The following is a 19242-nucleotide window of genomic DNA, read 5'->3' as shown; positions in this document are numbered from 1 at the left end:
TGTTTCATACCCACAGTCCCTGTATACACTTTTGTTATTAAAAAGCTTAATTTTCTGGGATTCTTCTTAATGGTAACTTTCACAAAGTGTAAAAAGTGCTTGAAATGTAACAGTGGTTTTATTTTTATAAAATGAACTATTTTATACTTTAAAAGTTGATAAAAAGTGAGGAGGTTGTGTTCAGTCTCATAAGTTCTATTAAGCAGCAGCACAGGTTTTACTATGTCACCATGCAGTGCAGTCACTTAGGAATATTTTTTTTTAAAAGTCATTACTCTGTTTTTTTTTTTTTAAATGACTGTCTCAGCAATAACTGTGCAAAATGAATTCTGCCCTACCTTCTCTGCCTTCTGGTGCAGGTTCTTCTTTTCTTTGCACTGACAGTATAGAATGCAATATCTTGAAAAGTGATTTTTTTTTTTTTTTTTTTTTTTTTGTTCTACCCTCAGCAATGTAGTGATAATTTTATGCGATGAGTTTGTGGAATTTGATGGATTATTTGTTAAATGTTATTTAGAGGAAAATATAATACCAAGGAATATATTTTCAGGATAGAGATTTAAACAATAAAATGTGTAATAAATACAATTTATGATGATGATGGGAATTGAACTCTTTTGTAGTAACCAGGAAACTTCACTGATTTGTGGGTTTTATTCTGAACTACTCCTCAGTACTGGGAAAAATGTATTTTTAATAGACAAAGTTAATTCATTTAATGCAAAACTGGAGAGTGCCCATACTCAAATATAATGTGGTGCTCCAAGTAGGAAGTGTGCTCATATTTCAGATAACATGATGATTGTTTGGTGTACACTTAAACCTCCTTCATGAAAACTCATTCAAAAAGTTGTTTCAGCACATTTTTTCTTATTGTAAAGATGAGCTCATGCATATTTTTACTGTCAATATATATGTCAAACTCTGTTTTCTCAACAAACAAAAGGAATATTAAACAGGTCTGTCAGCACTCTGTTAGCCCCACTGAGACAAAATGCATCTTTACAAGTATGTAAGTGCTGACTAAACAAATTCATTATATCTGAAGCAGCTGTATGTTGGACTTTACCAAGCACATTTGAAATAAATTAGTAGTTTTTCCATTTCTGGTTGTGTTGCAGATGTGATGGAAAGCCAGACTTTGCTACACAGGAGTAGTCACTTTGAGAAGTACCTCTCCTTGCACACACAGTCATTTAAATAAATAGGGCTGCTTATTATGGAAAGGGGAAGTTGACAGGAGAAAGAGTACAACTTTTAAAAACAGGATGCTTAAGGATATTATATAGTTATAGTAAATAGGGATTTATTTTGGGAACCTTACTCTGAATGGGTTTGAGCTCTGCTTCTGGGCATGATTCACAGGTTTAGTGTATAATCAGGCTAGAGTTTACACCAATTTGATTACTTTATATTAAATAGTTTATACGAGTCTGCTCCTAAGAATACATTAACAGCAGCAACTGGAAAGTAAGTTTTTATATATGCTAAAGGTACAGAGAAAACTCAAACAAATATTTGTGAATTTAGCTCGAAGTGATTCTGGATGCCCAAGCGTTCCAGACAGTTTTTAATCGCAGCCATAAATTTCATTTGCAGTGCTTTGTTGTTACCCATGTAAAATTATCAGTGTTGAGAACTGCTCATCACTACTTAGGCATTGTCTTTGTCATCCCCAGGAAAGATGTCGAGAGACCGGGCTCTGAGGAAGCAGCAGCAATTGAATAATTTGGTAGCAGCAGTGACAAAGCTTGCTAAGCCGGGAGATGTGATTGTGGATTTTTGCAGTGGAGGGGTAATGTATATTTTTGTTTATATCATGCAGTTTCTTTCAGCTGTCATCTTTGCAGTTCTAGGTGGTTGCTGCCACAAGGCAAAGCGAAAGTGCTGAAATTGTAGCTACTTTCAAACGTTCTGTCACTGGTTAGGTAATGCTTATTATGTAATGAGTCAACAACAGGGAACACTGAAATGTGACACAGGTTTTGTTGTTTGTTTTTGTTTTCGTAGGGCCATGTTGGAATTGTTCTTGCTCACATGATGCCATCATGTCAGGTAAATTCTAAATAAAAAGTACAGATGTTATGAACTTTTAGTCTCTGATAATCATCTTAAAAAGATATGCATGTAGGGAGAATAAATATGAAGACACAGTTGTCTCAGCAAAGGACTTAAATTTGAAACATGCAAATTTTTAGCATAATCCCGAATGTGTGCAGTGCTTTCCTGCGAAAACAGAAGTTATAGGAAAACACAAAATATGTACAAGCTGATTGGTATTGGCAAGTATTAAATGGCTTCCGTTGTTGTTGGGCTTCCTGCTAATCATTTTGGAGATCTCATGCTCTTCCACAAGTGATTTACAGGTGTTCTTAACTAAACTACAAAGTTTTGTGCTTGTTAGTGATGTTATACTTTGATTTCTCAGTATTATTTTGCCTTACTTTCTTCTACGTATGAAACCTAGGTGGTGCTCATAGAAAATAAGGAGTTGTCTCTGATCCGTGCTAAAGACAGAAGTGATGAACTAGGTTTAAACAACATTTGGTTCATTCAAGCAAATTTGGACTATTTTCATGGGACTTTTAACATTGGGGTAAGTGATTATAATTTTTCCACTTCAAGATTTCAGAGTCTAGTTGATTATTCTTAAAACAACTGCAGTATCTGAGAGAAGAAAATTCTGTATGTCCTTACAGACAGGTATTTTTGAGGCTATGAGAAGCACCTTTGTTACATTAATCTGTATGAAGTTAGTTTTTTATTTATTATTTGTTGTAAATTGTCATTGCTTTTGTATTACATGAGTGAAGAAGTGTCTGCTCCAAATACAAAAATGAGTGCTGCCTGACCATGTTGAAGAAAAAATGGGGTAGATGCTTTGTTTACTTATCTTATTTTAAAATCAGTAATTCATTAATGGGATAAACTCTGGCGAAAGTTTTGAAGATGGGAACAGAAGACTACTGTTGCTCAAATTAAGCCTGAGTGTAGTTAAGTGATATCAGAAGTGTAGTTAGGTGACAGTAAAAGCATTTTAAAATAAAGAAATCAACTCAAGACTACACAATGCAAAACTGATAAGGAACTGTCATGACAGAGCGTTATACTGATGATACACATATGTATTCAGTGTGTGAAGTATACTCGAGCTGTACTTACAAACGCAGAATGAAATCTCAGTTTTGTGGGACTCACGCTGAGCGTTTGTGTTGCAGGCAACAGGTGATATTCTGACTCCCAGTTAACTGTAAACGAGCAGACCAAAGCAGGAATCTGAGTTCTGCAGGAGCAAAGTCGGTGATTTGAATACTGATTCAAAGCATCTGTGTGTTAGACCCTGCAAGTAAATGGGACGAATGTAACTCTTTTGTAACTCTGTAAAGATTCCTGCCTTCCAGTTTTATATTCTGTTAATAGAATCAGAACTTTTGCAGCAAGACCCAAGCTTTCAGTGCGAGTCTGACTGTTCTTTAAATCATCCATCCAAGGGCCTGTTTTGGCTGTAGCTGAGGATGTTTAATGCTGAAGGTTTATGGTACATGAACAGTGCTGTTTAACAATCTGGTTGGTTTATATAATAAAGGAAAAGAAATACAGTGTACAAGGAAGAAGAGAGAATAAATTATTTTAGCCCAGTCTTTCCAAGTGTAAATTTACAATTTTCTAGCTTTATTTTGTGTGCTATATTGTCATATAAATCTCACTGGATGAACTAGAGATCTATTTCAAAAAATCAGGAATTCATGAATAATTTAATAGTTTTTCAGTGAAATGGGTCTCCCAATTTTGTGATCATTGGAGTTCCTGTCTTTTTTTGGGTCTATTTTTAAAGTCAATACTAAGTTAAGTATCTCTCTGGAGTTTTTATTTAATAAAATAGTGTTATATTCTCTCTTTTGAGTTTTGTGATAAGGAAAATACTGAAGTATATGTCAGAAAAAATTAACTTGGAATTTCTTCATTTCCAGGCCTGTGAATTCAGCTTCTTTGACTTGATTCTGTAGTCTATTCAACAGATGAACCTGGAGCTTTCCCTTTTTGGGAAACCTGTACCAATCTCAGCTTTAGAATTAGTTTGTATCATACCATGATTCACTCTTCAGGATTAGCATATTAACTCAGGACTGACTTTTCTACGCAGCCACATTTAAGACAAGAGCTGGCTGGTTTACTGACCAGTAGCACTAGTGTGTGGTGTGTTTGAAGGTAAATAATGCAAAGTTTAGCTGCCTTTGTATCATTATGTCATATGTATTATATCTAATACATACCATTATGTATTAGACACTGCTCTGATACAAAAGTGGCAATATAATACCGTAAGACATAGATACATACAAAGGTTGGCAATTCGTTAGTTCTAAACCCATCTTCCAAGGCTTGTGAAGTTATTCACTCTGCATGACTTCACCATTTCCAGTAAAACAATACAGTGTAAATGTGAGGGTGGACATGATGTCAAGAAATTCACTGGTTATAGCACTTGAAATTTTAAGAGGTATAGAAAAATGAAAGTGGCAGAAGTCATCCTCTCTATGTGCTTTAGTTACCTTGACATCAAATCTGCATTACTTAGCTATTTTCTCATCTGTTATCTGCCAGGAGTTCAAAAGCAGGTTAAAAAAAACATGTCGACCATTTCCATTTTGCTCGACATAAAATTTCTGCCCCTTTGAATTGTTGGGGTAATGAAAAGCAAGGTTGTGAAACAACCTGTTTGTGTGCCAAACATACTGGTAGGTTGTACTATTAAACTGTACATTGCACATACTATTACATTGTACCTACTAGTCTAAAAGTGAAAGCTTCCAAATACTTGCATGCAATATTCATTTACATGCCAGCATCCGGAGGAGTCTTTGAGATCTTAGTTATTTTTAATACTTCTATAGTACTCACAATATCGCAGTTAATTTGTGAGAACAAGTTGAAAAGTTTAAGGTTTGGGGGGTGGGGTGGGAGGGTGGTATATTTTTGAGTGTGTTTGAGTTCTTTTCTTTTTCAGATCAATAAAGTGAACCTGAGGTTTCATGAAACATTCTGTGTGCGCTAGGCTGTCCTGGGGAGTTGTGGCACGAGAGAAGTAATACAGGGCAATGATCTCGCACCGCATTAGCTCTGTTGCTATCTTCAGGGGCCACTTTGTTTTTCTGTGTCTACAGATATATGTTTTGTGAACCAAACACATTATCTGCATTAGCCCTCACTTTTTATTTTATTTCAGATAGTGAGTTTAATATGTAGGATATCCTGAGAAAGCTTTGTCTTGAATTTTGTTTGTGATCATTTGCTTATCTAAATTGATTCGGAGAAACCCAAAGAAGAAATCAGTTGGTGTAAAAGTTCAGACAGACTCAGCAAAGCTATTGGTTTAATCTGCCACTGTTTTAAGGTCTCTTTTCCAAATGTGCAAGCAAAGCAGAGGTCTTTGTTTTCTGCTTGGATGGATGATGAAGTAACTGTAATTATGTCCCATGATAATCTGACAGCTGTGATATTAAGAATCTATTTCTGATGTTAAGCTAGTTCTATTTTTGTTGTTAAATTCATATGAGCAGAAAACTTCCATTGTGAAATTATTTTCTTATTGTTTTTTTAACACTGTGCTTGAGACAAGAATATTTGTTACCATCTGTATGCAGTTATAGTTCAGTTGATGATTAATGGTCTGCTCAGCTGAGCTTCCATAAAGGAGTCTGCAAACAAAGAAGTCTTTGTTTTAATCTATACCTGAGAGCAAAGTTTTTATCTTCCACTTGCCGTACCTTGAAAAACAACTTTGAACTCTGAAATCTGAGCTTTGCAGTTTCAAACCTTTTTCCTAAGTTTACAGTGAACAAAAAGCAAACAATGCAGTTTTGCAAGTCCACACCACTGTGTAAAATTAAAAACGTGCCTCAAAAATCTACTTTGTTTAGTGAAAATGTAGGGCAATGAGCACCAGGCCTACTCTTTGAGCTACTGAGTACGTGGAAGAAGGCAGAGAAGGTAACGCTTCCATTTCACTGGGCCCATTTGGCATCACAGGCATCATAGGAGAGAGCTGCTTGCCTTTCCTTGCAATATATTGAGTACAGCAATAACTTGCCTTTCTGTAGGAGAGCATGAAGAATTTGCATGCACCCTGTGCATTGCCCAAACGCATATCAATGCTTACACGTAGCTGTTATAATTGAATAGCATTCTCGTTTGAGAGCCAATCACTAAGACAAGAATAAGGAGAAAAAAAAGAAAAAGAGGGCAAGTTGTATTTGATGCTACTCCGCCCCACGTGTTTGTTTTCTAATGTTTTTACTCAATACCTTACAGTCAAATGCTCAAAATTTATGCATAAATGTTGTCCTTTAAATGTCACCTTCAGGTATGTCTGTTACTTCACTTACTGCTAAGTTGAAATACAGTTTTGAAATAGCTCTTTGTATTTCTAAGTCCTTTTTGCTTGACAACTAATCACCACAGTAGGGTTTTTTTAATATTTTTCTGGAGTTTCATTTTTAATTTATTTGATATTACAATGCAGTATGGTGCACCTTTTGAGTGCTTTTGGTGAGTGACACTTGTTCAATGGTGATGGTTCTCTTGTTAATGGAACAGGCCATAAATTTTCCTCAGCATAGATATGAAGGAGAGGAATGAAAAACTGGAATTCAGGACCAGGCCTTTGGCATAACAGCTTTCATTGCAAAAACTTCCTCATATGCTTAAGTAACCCAGTCAACCAAAAAAAATACTGCAACAGGATTGTATTTAGAATACTGTTGTAAAGAATTTGCTTGTTTCTTTGTTTTTTGTTTTTAACGTTCTAGGTGGCTCTGCATGCGTGTGGTGTGGCAACAGACATGGTGATCGAACACTGCATCAAGTCACGGGCAGCCTTTGTCATCTCCCCTTGTTGTTACGGCTTCATTCAAAACACAGTGAAGTTTAAATATCCACGAAGGTAAACTAAAGATAACAAGATAAGCTTTAATATATCAGTTTAAATGAAGGAAGAAAATACTAAAAGAGTATAAAACTAATCAACTGAAGATCATTGTAAGTGTCTAGGCTACATTGGTTCATTTATAATGCAACTGTTTTCTCCTGTTTCTCTTTGCAAACCTATGCTGAAAGGGAGACAGACTGGTAATTCCTGTGTTATTTTTTTCTGGATTTATTTGCTCATAGTTCAGAAGACTTTATACCATCATCATAGTAGAAACAGTGTGTGAGAATCTGTGTAATATGCAGACCTTTTACCTTGAAATCACAAAGTTAATAGAAAACTCATGAAAATTACTGTAGGAAAGGGAATTGACATTTTAACATTGGAGAAAGATGTAAGCAATCAGCTTAAAGAAGTGGGTCTGCTTTATACCACAGTTTTCTGCTTGTGAAACTCTTCTGATTTATTCCCAAGTAGACAAGCTCTCTTGTATTTCAGTTCATATTTTTAATACTTTTTCAGTGGACTGTAGATATTTTGTCTTCTTCAAATCTGCCATGTTGGAGATACTCATATTTTAGGCTTAAGAATTTTAATGCCTTTGATATACATGAAAAGTAAAAAGTAAGTGTAACGTGGCAGAAGAGAAGAGGCTGACAGCTTTCTGAGGCAGAACTAGATGGAGGGAAGAGGGCTGTGGATTGGGTTATTTGCGTTTTTTTTTTATCATAAAGCTGAGCTTTGCATTTTGGATGTCCGAGATTAATCAGTTTTAATTCTACTAGGAGTTACAACATTGTCTTAGGTATATATTTGCTAAAATAAGAAACTGAAACATGCTGTCTTAAAAGGAATCAACAAATCTAAAAAAATCTTAGGCATCCATGTAAAATATTTTTCATATTTTTCTATAATATCGAAGTAGGCTGCCACAGAAGTGCATGGAGAGTAAATATTTAGAATTTGTCACTTTGATAAACTTTGCATTTAACAGCGTTTTCGTAGACAATTTGATTCTTCCATCTTTGTTTTGTCTTGTGACACAGTACACCCAGTAAGTATTCTTAAGGAAGAAGCGACAAAATTTTAAGCCTTCTAAAGTTAGCAGGTATATAGCTATTCTCTGTTGACATGTTTTAAAAATTGACTGTATACTGTTTAATTTTCGACCAGTTACATTTTTAGATCATGAAGACTGGAAACGCTCACTATTTTAGAAAACTTTGTTGCTATAGGTGCTGCAAAAGTGTAAATTACGGGTTTAGTGTTTGCTAAACTTCTGAATCTAACATTGTAAGCCTATGTAGAAAATTATCAGCTGATAGCTCAAGCTACATTTTAGAGTTTGCTTTTTCTTTTTGCCTTATTTGATATGATTATAAAACATGATAGCCTACCCATATCTCCATATTGCCTGTGTTCTATATTCAATTCCATTGTAGAGGCACCTTAATTTTGTGATACAAACAAAATATACATGTCTAGAGGTTGTGCACATGTAATATAAAGTGTATATGTGACAATGTGGAAACACCAGTAAATCTGAGAGCATTTATATTGAGTTCAAGAGAGAATTTTCATGAATAATACAAGGGGAAAAAAAAAAAGACAACACCAAATACACTTTTCCTTTTCTAGTGAACTGGAACTGTAATGGTTTCTGGTTTATTTTAATGCCTTTCTGTAGGATACAGATACTGTTATTTTGTTTAAAATGTATTCAAGTGTGTAATGATTGTTTCTATTTTCCACTTCTGCTTTTTTAGATGTTAATTGAATTGGTCTATCTTTTTTTTCAGTCATCAGTTCAAAGAAATTTTGTCCTACAAGGTATGTAAAAGAATTCAGGGGCCCAGGGGGAGAGGGTTATGTGCAGTTTCCTGCAGTTCTTTCTCTCCAACTTCCAGTTTTTTAAGGCAGTTTTTTCTTCAATAAAATTAAATAGTTACTCCACAAGGTAACTTTTTTTGTCATAAAGTGTAAGTGAACCATTTGTAAGATACTTCAACATGCATGGATTAACAATTACAGATTACCAATTTATTTAGGTCTTAAATACAGCTCTTTATACACTGGAAATGTCTGGTCATTTTTCAGGTAAAATTATTGCTTTTATAGATATTAGTTTCCGATAGAACATTAGATTTCTCAGTCTAATTTATGTCTGAAAGATTGGACAGTGAGTAGGAAGTGCTTATACTCATCAGCAAGAATTTTATACAATATTATTTTTAAAATGTTATTCAAAATTATTTCAAAAATATTCAAATGTGTTTTGACCTTGGGGAGCCAGGGTCTGTGTGGAGATAGTTGGAGAGAAAAGTGGGAGAAAGAATCAATGAGGCATGCAGATCTGCCAGAACGGAGATAACAGATGACGGGGGAGTGGTAAAGGACAGCAGCAGAGAGGTGGACAGCAGACAGCTGGTACTGATCTGTTAAGCTTTGTCTAGTGCATTTGAACTAGCTGGTGATGAGCAACCAGAAATTTGAAGGTTAGATGCACTTAATGTGGCATGGAAAGAAAAGGATTCCATTTCAGAGAAGCAAGGCTATATAGAAACTTGACTAAGTTTACAAGTCCAGCCCTAGACAAGGGTCTTGGTGTTTACAATACAGAAATGTATTTTGGAGATGCAGAATAATCCTTTGTAACAGAAGTATGAGAGAGGCAGTATTTCTAATATTCAAATGTTTTTTGGAACAGTGAGTATAGCAAAGATGCTATATGTAGCAGGAAAACGGACATTATCCTTTTTAATCCTCAAGTAAGAGGGCATTTAAAAAAATCAGAAAATTTCCAGCCATCTTATTTATATAGGGAAGTTCAATTATCTGGTAACACGCTAATCTTATCTTCATGACAGTCTGGTTTATGTACACTCTGCTAATTTACATGGAAATAAATGTCCATAAACTGAAATGATAAAAGCGGTGCAGTGGATTTAGACCTGCCATTATTTCTTCCCTTGATTAACATTCTTTTCAATACTTTTATAAGTTTCTAACAGATAATCATGAAGAACTTGGGTTTCAGTTCAGAAAAAGTTTATTTACCAACGTATTATTAAAAGTAGACCTGTTGACAGTACAGAGGGAGATGGTGACAATTACAAAGACAAGGATGCCTAGATTAGGATAGTGTGTATAATCTCATTAAAACTCAGTGAATTTTTTTCTTAATCTGTTAATCTATGGAGGTTTAAATCACAGGGTCTGTTAACACTATAGAAGTTCCAGCATTTTATTATTTGTGTTGCAGAAGGGCACAGGGGCCAAGGACAGTGCTAAAAAATATTGCTGCTCTTAATAATGTAAGAGTCTATACAAACTGGACTGGTTGGTGCCTCAAATAATCCTAGTTATAAATAACTTTTGTTATCCATCCAGCTAAATGCATTTTTATATTTCATATTAATAAATTGTTACAGGTTATTGGCTAGTAGCCAAAACTGCCATGTGTTAGCCAGACGTTGTCAGTCACCCCCTTCCAGTTCCCATTTTAAATTCATTTCTCTTATCTTTCATTTTAGTGAGATCTAAAAAGACATCCAGAAGTTTGGCAGTTCCAAAACTTTTTTGATGAGAACATTATGTTGTAATTCATTAGTTTATAACTGCAAAGAATAAGGTTATGATAGCTGTAGATTTCTATGATACATTTTGAGACTCAGTTTGTCAAGACAGACTCCCTATAGGAGAATTGGAAAGTAAAACTGAATAACTTTGCACATACAGCTTTGAGAAATTAATAGGAATTGAAGGCGTGGGTGTTCTGGTAAGCAAGTTAACTGCTTATGCACACACAAAGTTTGGGCAGTTTATAATTATCTTCATTATTTTAGAAATGTTTTTCTTCTTATTTCTGCCAGCAGGGAATGTGATAATTAATGACTGTGTCATGGAGAAAAGATACAGTTATAACTTAGGCTCTAGTTTAACTTTTTGGATCATCTCTGTAGGAAGCTAAGGCATTAGGGTCCGTCCAGATTTTCAGGTCCAGTGGCGAGGCTTACCTTAGCTCTGGTCTAGTCGGATGAGCTGAGAACCTGGTGTTGCAAGGAGCTGGGTTGTGTTGGGGGCCTGAAGCCTGCTGAGGGGTTCTGTACTAACGTGGATCTTCTCCCTGTTTTCTGAATCTCTTTTTCTCCCCAGGCTGCCTATCACTGCTTCTTCTCTCCTAACAGCAGCCACATTGCCTGCGCCTTTTCCTTCATTCTCCAGTAGTCACATTGGGTTTAATGTTTTTAACTCTCTTGTGCTACAAAAATAACCATATTTGAACTGAACTGACTGGGTGTAACATGTTTCAAACATGTTATAACATGTTCTCATTTTGCTTGCATATTTCTTATGGAGCTGTGAGCTGAAAACCTTCATATGAGTCAGCTATACCAGGGAACAAATATTCCCTCCTCAAGATATTGTAAATTTATTTAAATGAGTGATATTTGAGTATCAAGTAGTGATAACATTTTATTTTATAATATGTGGGCAAATGTTTTTGTGGTCAGGTGTCTATTAAATTTATTAATTGGATGGAGTGTAGTGCGGAGGAAATTACCATCTTGATTTAATATGAAGATGGGATTTCATTCAGGGTTCTTGTGAAATGAAGCCTTTTGGATGTTTCTGTCCCCCTAATAAAAAGATGGTGTAAGTATCCTCTACTTCAGGTTACTGAAGGAAGCTGAAGTATCCTTAGGTGAAGTTGTTTACTCCATCTGTTACAGGAACTAAGCCTTTAAAAATCATTGTTTTATATTGGGCAAGAAAAAAAAAAGTTTCTCGTTTGATGCAAGACACGTCCTTTTTTCAGACCCGTGACATTATAGGAGACTTTGGCATGTTGTACAGTTCTAAAATGGTTCTGATTTACTCTGTTCTGTACTTCATATTGCAGCTGTCCCAAAGAGCACAGCTGTCATCAGAACATTAATTTCATTGCTACACCTTCAAGGCTTTTTCTCTCACCATTTGGCTAACTTGAGCTCCTTGGCTTGGCTGTTATTTGAGAAACCATTATGCTAGCATAGGTGGTGTTTTCTGAAGATGAGTGAGGAGGGGGTTCTGCCTGCTTGTGTAGCGATCTAAGCAGGGAATAAGGTGTTGGGGCTAACCCTCCACCTCACCGTACCCCTGGGTGACAAGACAGGAAAAAATCAACAGCAGCTGTTGTAGAAGCCTCTGCAGAAACTTTAAGTGGAACAGGGATAGTTTGAAAAGTGAACTGTGCTTATTTTGGTGTAGGAAACTCCCCTATTCACAGCCAGGTATTGTTTGCCTTTGGGATCTTTTGGGTTGGTCCTGAATGGTTTTGGCAGAGCAGAGAATGTTTGACCCACAAAGGGATTCTTTTGGGATTCAAAATCACTGCCTGGGAGAACTGTGCAGTAGTTCAGATCACCTATTTAAGAAGTTTGTCTTGGCTGGTTATGGATGCAGAGATGCTACCCCACGATGACTGTGCTAAAAGAAGGCTGTGTTACTCATCAGTAATTGAAGGCAAAATTAATCTGCAGTATGTCTTTGAAAAATGCTGTCTTGTATACATTGCATCCAATTCAACTGCTGCAGAGAATTAGAGAAAATTTAGCAAGAAACATATACTCACGAGTAGAAATGAAGTCATGGTTACAAACACTTGATTTACATGCATATTTACAAGCCAAAGCAGTATCAAAATTAGGATTTGCACACAGATAATTTTTCTAGAAATATAGTCTTTGACATTATAGTGGTTTTGATACTTTTAAACATTTACTTAGATTTTTTCATTTCTCTATTTGGAAGAGAGCAATGCTACTGGACCAAATTTCTTTCTTTTTTTTTTTTTTTTTTTTCCTAGGAGCACATGATCCTTTGCAGATTTGCAGATCAGACAGCTATTCAGCTTCCATCTGAACGCAGGCTAATCGGTATGAATTTCTGCAGCTATTGTGTAAACCATCTCAGTAATGAATTTATTTTGACATGAAGGTAGTAGTAGTACATTTATGAACAAGGCATTAAGTTGCTGTCTTCACATAATATTTGAAAAATTTGAGTTTCTTCGCATTTCTGCTCTTGCTGTTCCAAACTATGGTATAGAAACCCTTTCAGTATTTTCCATATGAGATAGCGGGTTTGCATTTTACTGATTTTTGTTGCTTCACCTTTTTTCTTTTCCTTCTACCATTCTCTGAAAAGAATTAGGTCTTTTTAAAGTTCACTAGAGTCCTGCTATTGCCATCTTATCTTGCATTAAAAGCACAGTCTACTTGCAGTGGTGATTTTCAGCATGCACTCTTTGTCCTGCTTGTAATTGCTGGTGATAACTCTTAGGAGGACATACATCTAATGCCAGCTGGAAACACTAAAGCTAAATTGCAGAGGTTGGGCTAGCTTTGGTACAGGCAAGCTTAAGAGCATACAAACCTATTTAGCCCACCTCATTATTACAACCATCATAATAATTTCAGAAAAAAAAACAAAACAAACAAACAAACAAAAAAAAACAAACAAAAAACAAAAAACAGAAGGTTTTCTGGGATTTTTTTTTTTTTTTTTTAATAGTGAATAATATTTATAATCTGAAGACTTTTCCAAGAACACAGTTTGGCTTACTTCTTACCTGGGGTACCAGCCTTCCTGTTGTGGGGGAACTTGTACCTACAGCAGTGCAGGACTCAATTTTTACCTTTTGGTAATCAGTTCTGTTTCTCATTTGTACTTTATTGCCATTCTGAAGAAGAGCAGCTGCCTTCTGCTGGGTCATTTCCATGCAATTAACAGCCGAAGTAAGTTGATCCCTGAGATTTTAGTTTCTTGGTCAGGTGTCAATAATTTCTGAGGAAAAGAAATGCAAGGAGCTGTCATTAAGATAGTGGGAATTTCATTACTCAGAAGGACAGCAAAATACATGACGTTTCAAACATTTGGAATAAGCAAAGCCATTTCTTCATTATGTGCCATATTCTAGTAGTCTTAGACTTACAAAAGGGTATAATATGCTACTGTCTGGTATTAATGTTCTGATGGAAGCTATAAACTAGCTTCCAGGTCAGAAAAGACAGAAGGGGCTGGGAACTCTCAGGATATGACTGTACATTCTTGGCTTGAAAGAAACACTTAGAAAGTTTATTAAAGTAGTAGTAGCAAATAATCATAATGTTTTTAAAAAGCTTAATCTGAAGAATTCAAAGTATTTCCTATACTCACTGCACATAAAGAAAATAATGCAGGTTCTGAGAACTATTTTATAGTAAATTTGTTGGCCCTTTTGCTACCATCACAGTGTTTGACAAAAATGTTTAAAAAAGGCAGTGTTCAGTTACCAGTGTAGCACCCCACATTGTCTCCTGCTGCTTGCCAGGTGGATTGGAAATTGGAAAGGGACTCAAAAAACTATTTTGAAAGATTGTAACTTTTATCTGTTCTCCTGTTCTCTGTCTCTGAAACTGCTTTTTTTTTTTTTTTCCTCTACAAATTTAACTTTTATGTGCTTTGCCCTGATAAAAATCCAAACATAAATCTTATTCCTTTCCCTTCTCCTACATCATAGCTTTTTCTGTTTTAAAGAATATTGGTTTTTTCTTTAAGTTCCATGTAATATTAATCTGTTTCAGTGAAGATCATTCCCATTTCAGTGTTCTGAAACTGGCTTTGAAACTGGTTTTATGGCAGTCTTGTTGGGGTACTTTTAAGTTTTGCTTGCAAATATTTGAAGAATGAATCATAGGAGTGTTATAGCCATGGTAAGATTTTTTTTTATTATTTAATTTTGTGCAATTCACGATCAGGTATTGAGAAAACTGTAGATTTCATTCAATTAAAATATTCCTGAACAGCTGGAGACTATCTCTCTTCTGTTGTAAATGGTGGCAAAGTGACTTGCTCTGCTACTTTTTGAATATTTTTGATTGTACTGTAAACTCTATTTTAGCAATTACCACTGAATTTATGCAGCTTCAGTGAAGTGACATATAATTTATTTTCATTACCTGTAAGTCACTAAAGCACTGAAATACAGCATTCTGTCTGTAACTGTCATGGCTAAAACAACACATTTGTTAAAGGAGTTATCACCAATTTCTGTAGTATCTATGAAAGTAAAAATCCACAGTTAAACACAGTTCTGCTACACACAGCAGTTCCCTCTTCAGTGAACAAAGTTATGTTTCCCATTTTCACTGGACATGTGTGTTTTATCCACTGTATGCAACAGTGGGACCTGAGTGCAAACGTACTGAATGGTTTTGTGAACATCGCTACAGCCCGCTTGATTTATTCCGTCTGATCACAGAACTGCTCCATGTATTTCACGCAGTCTTACTGAGAGCACCTGGGGAACCAGGGCCCAATTGTGGCAATCCCACCTGCCCCTTAGTGTGCACACTTGGAATAATAATGATATTGCTGTCAGTGGCAGGAGCTTGTACATGCCATTTTGTTCAACCAACCGCAGAAGGTGATTTTCTATGAAACCACATATGTAGGAGAATAGCACCACAAGAAGTGGTCTATCCTGGTTGGTTATATGAATTGGTAATTTCTCTCTGCAACGTATATATCCCATACAGGACTGATCTGGAAACTTTTTTCAGGCCTGTGCTTATTATGGTACCTCTAAATTGTCTCCTACCCAATTACTACCCCTCTCAAATTTCAAGCCACCAATAGAAGAGAGTTCAAATATCATAATGTTGGTGAAGTCACAGTACTGAATTTCTTTTGCGATGAATTCAGTTAAGGAGAGAATACTTTTTTCCATTTCTGTGGAAAGTCAGAATAGCTTGGACTGACTACTGTACCAAAGTGTGATGTGCACCAGCTGTTCTGAAATTCAAGGCTACTGAGGGGCACATTTGTGCCACCTATCCAGATCTTCTACATGCACCTAACAGATGTGTACCAGGACTTGTAATACAACAGGCACTCAAGCTCTGTATGTATTCGGGGGAGAGAGGTAGGCAGTTCCAGAGGATAGTTTGGAATGCCAGACTTATATCCCAATGGTAAAGAGAATGAGCGCTCCTGTCTCTTCCCTTCATCTTGGACCCCAAATATATTTAACTGTACAATTCTGTCAGGAACCAGAAAAGAGGTAGGGTCATTGGCTTTGAGACTAAAGCAGGACTGTGCCTTGTTTGTGACTTGAGACTATATGACTGTTAGTGGTATAAAACGTTTCAGGAAAGTGCTAACTCTTTCTTGCAAGGGAGTTTCAAACTGCTGAAAATATGATCTGACAAATCAATTTGGTATTTCAGAACGTCATCAGTTATAATGAGTAAATATGTAAAAGCAGTGGCCCCGTCATCTTGGTGTGGCTGTATCATAATACATACTTCTAAGCAGAAAAAACCCTTGAACTTATCCTTCCCATTTTTTCCGCAGGTAAATCTGAGACAAGATCGCTTTTCATTAGTAATTTAGTGTTTTTTTCATAAACAGTGACATTCACATGTGTAAAATCAATTACATTAGGTCACTGTTTGGCATTTTAGTCTTTCATTGATATTCAGTAGCCAGAAATTTTCAGATTTTAGATGAAAGTACAGGAGGAAAACAGTTATGGTTATAAAGGGAATAAAAGTTTGGCAATTCAGAGAGCTAAGGTGTAAACTAGACATTTTTTCCCTTCCTGTAGCTTTTACATTAATGCACTGATTTTAATGTAAGTTTCAAGAATATTTAGAGAGTTGTACCTGTTAAGTTACTCCATATATAAAGAGTTAACAATCTTTCTCAAGATCTTTGCTCAATGAGGGTTACAAGTCACAGTTGTGATTCAGAACTATTAATGACTGTCTGTTTGAAGTAAAACAGATTAAGATAGTTTTTCAAGTAGATTTGGAACTTATTTTTTAGATGACTTACTGATGTGTTTTCCTAACATTGATTATTGAAGTGCACGTTTCTGGTTATGTTTCTACATTTTTAGAGTTTCCATGCTCTCCTTTGCTCTCGTTTTAGGAAAGCAGTGTATGGGACTTGTGGATCTGGATCGAGCATGGGCTGCAGAAGAACGTAACTACTCTGTCCAAGTTATATCTATGGAGCCAGAGAGTTGTTCTCCAAAGAACAATATGTTTGTGGGCATCCCTACTTAGAGTGTGAAACTTGCAGTTGATTTGAAGCTGAACATAAATCTTCAGTGCATAATAATATCCATCAGATGCAAGCATAGCTGGGAACCAGACATCGTGCATCTTGAACCCATTGTGTTTGGGAAGGAAGCAGCGCAGAAAGTCTTAGAAAGTGAACTGCATGCGGAATATCACAAATTGTACTTGTGTCATTAAGCAACTTTGGGTTCTCTTACTGAAAAGTTTCTGGATCTAATGACTGTGCATGGAATCATATCCATCTGTAAAGGTTTAGAAAAAAGTTGGTCTCATTGAAGGGAAGGTGATTTCCTTTCACGTAAAGCTGCCTTCGCTGCTTCAAAATTGCATTCATGTTCAAAACTGCATTTGTGTTCATAAGCAGAGCAGTTATCAGCCAATAATGCAGATCACTAGAGGAACAGAAAAGATCAGGTTCATGGTGTTAGTGAAGAAGGTTGTGAAATGGGTGGTGTCTTGACTTTGCTGAAGAATTCCATGCTACAGTAGAAAGATTATTTTTAGTAAAAGTTCATCAGAATACTTTGGGCATTATTCTGCTTATCAAAAATGTATTCTAACTTACTAATATTTTTAAAAAGACTTTAAAATTATCTTTATTACACAAGTATTCTGTAACCAGACATCTGAAAGTGTGTTTAGTTAAAGAAAGCAAACCCCTAATTATCCATTGACCAGATAGAGCGAGCTAGAGATGATGTCAGTGAGTAGACACTTCACTGCCACTTCTGCTCATTGAAGTGTATTGCTTCCCATTCTTAAGAAAGTTGCAGTCAGAAGAAATTTTTAAGGACAGTTCATGTGTCTGTACACATCATCTTCACTGATTTTGCATTCAGTTTGAAATTTGAAGAAAGTTGGGGTTGTGGAACAATTTGAAAAGATCAACCACACTCATGTTACTGTAAAATGAAAATAAATGTTCTTCTGTGCTTTGATTAGTAGGTAGTTTTCTACCCTAATTTAAAATCATCTGTTGACACTAGCACAATGGAAAATAGCTCCTAATGAGACTTTTACTGCATGTTTATGGGTTTATTATGTTTATAAATTCTGCCATGGTTTAAATATGTCTGAAGTTTGGTCAGTGTGAACGTACCTTCAGTGCATGAGGCAAACAGAATTACAAACAATAGGTATTGAAGGAAAAAAAGGATCCTGGAATGTTTTATTCTTCGTGAAACTTGTATCTCTAAAAAATCTAAATGCTTGGAGGTTTTTAACGTGAAGACTGAAGGACGCTGGACATTTTTTTGGAAGCACAAAGGTAAGAAGATAGGTATGAATTAATACCTTTTAGTTTGAGTTCTTCAGTCAATAATGATGGAGTACTTTTTCTCCAGCTTTTTATAGTTACAGGAGCAACTGGAATTTGGAAGAACACATAGCAAAGGTATGTGGCAATGCCAATTGCCTCCAGGATTTTCTCTCATACTTGTCCAAAGAGAAAGTTTTTAAGATAGCAGTACGTCAAATCTGAACATTATTCATGATAAATTACTTTATTTAGAACTCCAGATACTACATATGGAGTGTGAAAATGTCTCTTCATTACCTTTTTTTGCTGGAAGAAGGACTTACCAAGGTGAGACACTTGATGAAAGCTTTGATGCTGTTTACAGTAAGGATTTTCACGATGCTCTGCTCCAGGCAATGGATACCAGTATGAGTGTTTTAATTATGATAATGTTGAATATTTGGCATGGTCTGATATTACACAATAATAGCTTTCAGTAAAGCAAAAAACTGTGCTGTTACATGCTTCAAAATTTCTACGATATCTGTCTCAATAGTCTGTATTAGTTTTTGGGCCTACTATAAAAGGGGAAGGAATACATTTGGAATATGCTACAGGGAGCATGTGTACCACTGAATAAAAGATAAAAAAATGGATTTTTTTAGCAGGCAAAACCAGTATTTCTTGGAAACACAGGTGGAGAAGGAGCCTTATTTGGACAAATGTCCAAGAGGTTGTTGGGTACTTGGCACAGTCAAGACAGATAGCTAAAGTCACACAAGACTCTGAATACCGATCTCTGTTTCATTTGTGTTTTTTTTTTTCATTTTTTAAAGAATCTGTTTTCATGTTAATGATGCGGTTTCCCACAGGTGTCCTTATTTGTGACCTAAGTAAATCATTTTATATCTGCTGCCCCACATAGAACTAGGCTTCATAGGAAGAAAAAGTTTATAGAAGCAAGGCAG

At 35.8% G+C, this 19242-nt stretch overlaps 1 protein-coding gene across 6 annotated transcripts in view; it reads left to right on the top strand.

Moving 5' to 3' along the window:
* Positions 1-18794, top strand: part of GSTCD (glutathione S-transferase C-terminal domain containing) — a 69145-nt gene extending 50351 nt beyond the window's left edge. For all 6 annotated transcript variants that reach the window (XM_042796672.1, XM_032997850.2, XM_032997851.2 and 3 more), the window contains 7 exons: positions 1680-1795; positions 2011-2055; positions 2468-2596; positions 6810-6943; positions 8728-8758; positions 12777-12846; positions 16886-18794. In XM_042796672.1, the coding sequence (XP_042652606.1) occupies positions 1680-1795; positions 2011-2055; positions 2468-2596; positions 6810-6943; positions 8728-8758; positions 12777-12846; positions 16886-17022 (662 nt within the window). In that variant the 3' untranslated portion in view covers positions 17023-18794. The remainder of the gene's footprint in view (positions 1-1679; positions 1796-2010; positions 2056-2467; positions 2597-6809; positions 6944-8727; positions 8759-12776; positions 12847-16885) is intronic.
* Positions 18795-19242: the final 448 nt, after the last annotated feature.

Source organism: Tyto alba, unplaced genomic scaffold (genome assembly GCF_018691265.1).
Source record: "Tyto alba isolate M040663 unplaced genomic scaffold, T.alba_DEE_v4.0 Super-Scaffold_23, whole genome shotgun sequence".
Classification (NCBI taxonomy): domain Eukaryota; kingdom Metazoa; phylum Chordata; class Aves; order Strigiformes; family Tytonidae; genus Tyto; species Tyto alba.
This window is presented reverse-complemented; position numbering and strand designations above follow the sequence as displayed.